Source organism: Atta cephalotes, assembly GCF_000143395.1.
Source record: "Atta cephalotes unplaced genomic scaffold scaffold00003, whole genome shotgun sequence".
Classification (NCBI taxonomy): Eukaryota; Metazoa; Arthropoda; class Insecta; order Hymenoptera; family Formicidae; genus Atta; species Atta cephalotes.
In genome coordinates, this window is record NW_012130067.1 from 10584905 (window position 1) to 10592178 (window position 7274).

Sequence of the window (7274 nt, forward strand, 5' to 3'; positions counted from 1 at the left end):
TTTACGTTTTAAACGTTAAGTTAATTAGTAGTAGTAAGTAATAACTACTATTTAAGTTAAGTAAACGTTAAGTTTACGTTAGTTACGTACTTATATATATATATATATATATATATATATATATATATATATAGATAGTAAATAAGTATTTATGCCATTAGTCGTCTTCAGTTATAACTTTTCTAAAGGAGGATTTAACAATCGGTTTACACATTCAGTTAGTCCATTAGCCCAAAGAACTGCTATCGCTACTTGTCTATGTTTTACTTTACGCACTTGTAGAAACTCACTAGAAGTAAACGCAGTACCGGTCTGAAACTATTTAATTCGGATTTCCAAACATGTCAAACAATGGAGTCAAATTTTTTATTACTTCTTGAGTAGAAATAGTCTTCACAATGAATAGCGAAGCAAAACGAGTACATGCATCGATCAAGACTAGAATATGTTTTGAATTATCCAAAACTTCAGATAAAAGACCCATGTGATCCACATGAAGAATACGGAACAACTAACTATGGGTGGGCATAATTTGCATCTCATTTTCTTTGGCATTCGTTGACATTCGTTGTTATTCGCAATGACACGTTTAATAATTACTAATGTATTGTTTTACTCTCTTACACATCGAAGCGAATCAATAGTTTAAACTAAGTCCCTCATAAGTTTTCTCGCTTCCGTGATCTAATTCATTATGATATGTTCGTAACAATTGTTGTATCATACTCTCGGATACAACGAATCTAGCGCGGTATCGATCTATTCAATATAACAAATTGTCGATTAATTTGAATTTACCATCTTCGGAATGTTCTAGCTTTCGAGCAATTTTACGCAAATAGGGTCTAACTACTTATAATACAATTCCTTCGTCAAAGATATGGTATCTATCGCTGTTACGCTAATTCTGCTTAAGGCATCTACATATAGCATTTTCACATCGAAATTATAGTTTTGCATGCACAAAATCCATCTGTTGACTCGCGGATTGATGCTAGCCTTCTTTAAAACATATGCCAAGGCATTACAATCTGTGATTATTTTAAATTTTGTGCCGTATAAATATATGTGATATCTCTTGACAGCTTTTACTAACATATCTAACTCGAACGAATGATAGCGACTTTCTACTTCGTTAGTTCGTTCACTATAATAAGATACTGGTCCGAAGACATTGGAGTTTTGTCGTTACATTAGTATTGCATCTAAGGTGTGGAACTCGCGTCAGTGTACAGTTCGGTTTCGTGCGAAGAATCATATAATCTTAATACTGGGACGAGAGAGAATTTGAACACACTTTATTTTTATATATATAAATCGCGGGACTTATACGTTTTTTGTGGACGCAATCTCGAAAAGATTCTCTTATAATGGCGCGGCGTCCGCTTAGCGATGGCACCCTCTTCGCAAGTATGTTTCAATCAGGAACTCGCTTTTCGGAGTTAATGGCAAGAGCAATGCCAATAACGTGCAGGAAGGACTGCGTGCACAGGTAAGGCGCTAAACACATGGCGACTGGAAATAACTAAATGAGTATCATCAGAGAGTATTATCGCGAAACTCGTACTTATTTCTGCGCCTCTGCGCACACAACCTGTGCATAAACTTTTCTGCACTAACACTTCAACAACAAATAAATCTGTATTAGACTAAAAAATACAAAAATTAGGCATTTGTACAGTATTTTTTTGGTTCATAAATAAATTATTTACAATTAAAAAGTTGGTTTACATATTTTACGGCTTTATTTTCCCAATAAAATACATTTATACAAATACATAAGTTTAAAAATGACCACGTTTTACATCAAAATGGAGGTATGGAGGTAAGTTTGCGGTACTTTATAATTCTAGTGATTTTATTAGATGTGGACTTGCTGTACAATAACTAGACTTTTCAGCTTTTAGATATAATAAGGATTTTATTCAAAGATTTTCAACAAGGTGTATGTATTCTGCGCAAATTACAGATAAGAATATAGTTTTAAGAATCCTTATAATATTATCATGTTCTTATCACTTAAATTGTTATAGAAAAAAAATAAATACTTTTACTTCAAAAATCAATTTTATTGAAAATTATTTAAATTTTTTGTTACTATGATTACTTTTTACGTTTCGATTTTTTGATGGCTTCGTTCCTCATGGAGCAATTTTTCATAAAATGGACTGTTATTCTAACCTCAAATGGTCTTTTAATTTAAAAGATTCTTTTATTATCTTCTGTTATAATAAAAAATATATTAAAATTTTATTTTCTTACGGATTCTTCTGTTATATAGTAATTATCTTTTTTCATAAAATATTTAAAATAAATTTTCTGATTTTTCACAATTTCGAAAATATTGGTATTCCATGGGAAATCCAGCCATAAAAAAATAATATAACATACTTTTTCTTTATACAAATGACGGAAGAGCAGGTGACATAATATGCATACCTCCATCCACAGATAATGTCACTCCTGTTATGAAACTAGCATCGTCACTGGCTAAAAATGCAATGGTTTTTGCGATTTCTAAAGCATCGCCATTTCTTCCTAAAGCATGCCATTCTTTTAACTTCTCGAAAAAGATTTTAAGCTGTTCTTGGTTCATTTCACAGTTCCGAAAGATATGTGTTTTTACAAGGCCAGGATTTACGGCATTCACACGCACCTATCATATTTTAAGAAAATAATTTATGACGCAAAATAATATTTATAATGTTATTGTTGAAAAAAGAAAACAGCCATTATCCTTACCTGTCGTAATCCCAGTTCTAAAGCAACGCAACGCGTAAAGTGATTCAAAGCCGCCTTACTCATGCAATATATCAGGCTATTCCTCAATGGTAGTAATCCAACTACGCTTGAAATATTTACAATGTTGCCTTTCGTTTTGATTAAATGTGGTACTGCCAACACAGTCAATTGGAATATTGACCGAACATTTACGTTGAAAATACTAATATTTACAACAAAAACACGTTTTCGTTATATCAATATATTTTTAAAATAAAACACAATTCATCAATATCCATGCATGTTTATACTCGTACATATTATCAACTTATCATTACATACTTGTTATACTGTTCCAAACTTGCAGTCTCTATACTACCTAATTCAAAAATTCCAGCATTATTAACTAAAACATCTAATTTTCCATAATGCTTGATTGTCAAGTCGATAATATTTTTCACATCATTCTCATTAGTTAGATCTCCTATTATGACAAACGGCTTGGGTTGTCCACATTGTTCAGCTACCTTGTCTAAACTATGCTTATTACGCCCTGTTATCGACAGTGATGCACCAAGCTGAGCCAGATGAATAGCTGTTTCAGCTCCAATTCCTGAACTGGCCCCTGTTATAAGGACAACTTTTTTCAAGAAAGACATCTAAAATAAACAATGTTTTTTGCTGAGTACATTCAATAGCATAACTAATCACATTAAATTACTATATACCCAATAATAAATAAATAAATAAAATTTATTATATTACGATGTTATTTATACGATATTCAATAGTGTAACACGTTTTCAAATATGTTGAATACATCATTTTAAATATACTTTGACATTGATTTGAAGGTTTCTATAACATTGATATGTTATCATGAAACAATGTAAATAATATTGCAGCGAAATATTCAATGTTTATTGAATTAATATCTTACAGACGTTGCAATTTAATATTCGAGAATATTAATATTAATTTAATATTTTTTCAATATCATATAAACTTCCAAAAATATTAGGTTTCTAAATTAATTTTCACAAAATGTATTGTATGATTTTTTTCAAAATTTATTTCATTTGCTTTCATCGCAGAACATACACTAGGGCTTTCATCTTGAAACCCTTCGGTTATCTTCTAAAAATCATTTCACTAAATACAGATGAAGATTCTCATAATATTGCGTCTTTTATTCAATTTTATGTCATTATTAAACACGAAAAAATTACTCCGCCATGTTCTTCTATAAGCGATATTGTACTGTTTCTAATTAAGCAATTTTAATATTAATTTGTTTAATATTGTTTCATATATCTATTGTATAAATTACACCTAATGATCATGAGAAATAAGGAAATACAGATACTTTGGCAACGCGCACTAGAATCAATTTTAAGAAAACATTATTTTCTATGCTCTTTCTCAAGAGAAAAATTTATTCAATATTTATGGATATTATAGACGATCAACTAATGCAATCTTAGCTAAATCGGTAAATATGTATTTTAGGTTACACCTTACCAATTTCAATATCCTTTAAATATATTATAGTAGAGAGTGCTCTCCCCTACAGCACGAATTGCAGCAATATTTCAATAATGCGTAATATTGTAATTATAATATTTTACTGAAAATATTGCAACAATATTGCAAAATATTGTAATTTTAATATTTTGTAGAAAATATTGTAATATATTATTACAATATTATAATACAATTCACTAAATAAGTATTCGGCTCTACCATTAGAAGAATAAGCTTCTTGTAAGAAGAAAACGTCTAGGGGTCCTAAGGAATACGCAAATCTAATTAGTGAGTCTCCTTAATTTTTTTGAGGCGTGTTCGGATTCCCACCTGGATGTTTAATTCTCCGGATAATTTCTTGCTTTGGTAAATAACAAGAATGGAGTGATATCTGGATGGCACTCCGGACGAGAATCGAAACATCTTGGATATGCTTTCTAGACTCCCGAATATTTTTTTATCATAACTTTATCGTATGTATTTTGGAGTATGATGCTAATAATATGTTAGCAATTAATAGAACTAGAGTAATTATTGAAATATTGCATAATATTATAGGAATATTTTATTTTTTACAGATATAGAGATATTACAATCTTTCAAAATAATATTGCTGCAATATTTCGTGTTGTAGGGGCTGAGTAATTTCCCACAAGAATTAAATGGAGAATGGCATTGGTTTAAATATATATACTATAATAAATATATATACTATATATATATATATATATATACACTATAATAAATTAAAGTTTCATAATAAAGAATGACGTATTTCATAAACTCGACGTGTAAGACAACTTTTAGAGTTCTTTAAGAAATATCTTCAAAATATTTCAAAGAACACTGAAAGATATCTTAAAATTGTCTTACATTGATTTTATCTGTTTTTTCAATATTTAGAAATTAATATCTCATATATATTAGGTGTACAACTTTGCTTCCGTTTTTTTTCCGAAATTCGAGGCTTTATTGTAAAAAACTGGTTATACATTTATGATTCAAAGTATTGTTCATCGCTGGCCACTACTTTCTCCCATCTTTCGGGTAGCGTATGAATCCCGTGTCGAAAAAATGGTCATCTTTTGAGGCTATCCACGAATCGATCCAATTTTTTACTTCTTCATAAGACCGGAAGTGCTAGTCAGCCAGGCCGTGTGCCATTGATCGAAACAAGTGATAGTCAGAGGGAGCAACGTCTGGAGAATACGGCGGGTGGGGTAGGACTTCCCATTTCAACATTTCCAAGTATGTCTTGACCACTTTCGCAACATGGGGTCGAGCATTGTCATGCTGCAAAATCACTTTATCGTGTCTCTTGTTCTATTGCGGCCGTTTGTCTTTTAATGCTCGGCTCAAACGCATCAATTGCGTTCGATACCGATCGCCTGTGATTGTTTCAGTCGGTTTTAGTTATAATAGTTCATAATAGTTCATAATACACTACGCCGAGTTGGTCCCACCAAATACAGAGCATGACCTTGTCAAAATCACCGTTCTTGAAGCGTTGAAACCACTCACGACACGTTCTTTCACTAATAGCGGCCTCACCATAAGTATTTGAGAGCATTCGATGAGTCTCAGCCACAGATTTCTTCATATTGAAGCAAAAAATTAAATATAATAAAATCTCCCGCAAATGACGAGAATTTGGCTCGTAAACTGATATTTTCAATCGAGAATAACTTTATGATAAGACACAAATCGACTAATGTTTCTATGATTATGTTGACAGATGCCCAAGTTTATTGTATGACGTCTATGATCTATTTATTTCGACCACCACTTACGCTAAAGCCATCTATAGGAAAACGGCGGAAACAAATAACACCTAATATAATAAGAAAGTCTTTTGGAATTCTATTCAGGATCTTATTAAGCAATGTTAATATATCACATTAATAATACAATATGATTTATGTATTACAATATATATACGTTTTGACTCATTTTGAATTTCCTTCTCAATATTACAGTCTTGAAAAATTGTGTTGTGTTTTTTAGTGATATACATTTGGATAGTACGGTAAAACCGAGATACACCATTAAATTGTCTGATTTAATGATGTAGTTAATTGTGTTGACAGTACGCATGACGGAGATCTTCTGAATTATTAATTTAATATCTCGTTAATTATTGTGAATATCGCAAAATGGTAGAGGACTTTTCGACTCAGTTTTAGGAATAGCATTGTATGATTACTTATTTCAGATACTGTAGCTAATAGTTATATTTATATTAGTTATAGTTATATTTATATTTGTAAACATTGATTTAATTATATAACAATAATAAATTGTGTTTAACAAATTATACAAATGTATAAATTATACTTACTGTAATACAATAATATTGAACAATTCACAAAATTTATAATTTCGAGCGAAAAAAGATATTGTTTGTAATAGATGTGATCCGTAAATCAATGGTCAGCGGACACGCTATATGATAAATGCATGACTTAAATTGGCACTTTACATACTTATAAGATCTGTCCCACTTTTTTATTTAAAAACAGTAAGACGCATTTAGTTACGATTAAATATTATAACGAATGATAAAACGTTTCCTACTGTAAGATATATTTTAAATCGTACGTCTATCATTTACACGAATAATTAATAATTACAGGCCAAGCAGAATAAACGTCATGTTAACGTCAAACAATTCCCGATAAAAAATTTTTTATGTAGGAATATACATATATGAATATACATATATATGCATAAATATGCATATAATATATACATGTATATGTATATACAGAATGTCTTACAATTCATGACCGAAATTTTAATAACATATTTCTGACTTAAAAATAAAACAATAATCCTAATATCAAAATTGAGGCTATAATAGTTTTTAAATTAATTGCGATTAAAGTTAACTCCTATCCATTTGTGAACAATTGAAAAGTTTTTCTCGGGCCGCCATGGCCTCGTCTCTGGAGGGGGGAGGGGGGGGGAGAGACGGTGCTTGCTGTGCTTCTTCTTTTTTTCTCTTGATTCTTCAATCTTTATTTATGATT

The 7274-nt window shown here is 30.6% G+C and overlaps 1 protein-coding gene across 1 annotated transcript; it reads right to left on the minus strand.

Annotated features, from left to right (window-relative positions):
- Window positions 1-1722: 1722 nt before the first annotated feature.
- On the minus strand, window positions 1723-6697 carry LOC105625683 (L-xylulose reductase-like). The gene is made up of 4 exons (XM_012207007.1): window positions 6584-6697; window positions 3064-3380; window positions 2743-2944; window positions 1723-2656 (listed from the first exon to the last, which is right to left on the minus strand). The coding sequence occupies exons 2-4, from the start codon at window positions 3378-3380 to the stop codon at window positions 2399-2401; spliced, it is 777 nt and encodes a 258-aa protein (XP_012062397.1). The 5' UTR covers window positions 6584-6697; the 3' UTR covers window positions 1723-2398.
- Between the last annotated feature and the right edge of the window lie 577 nt (window positions 6698-7274).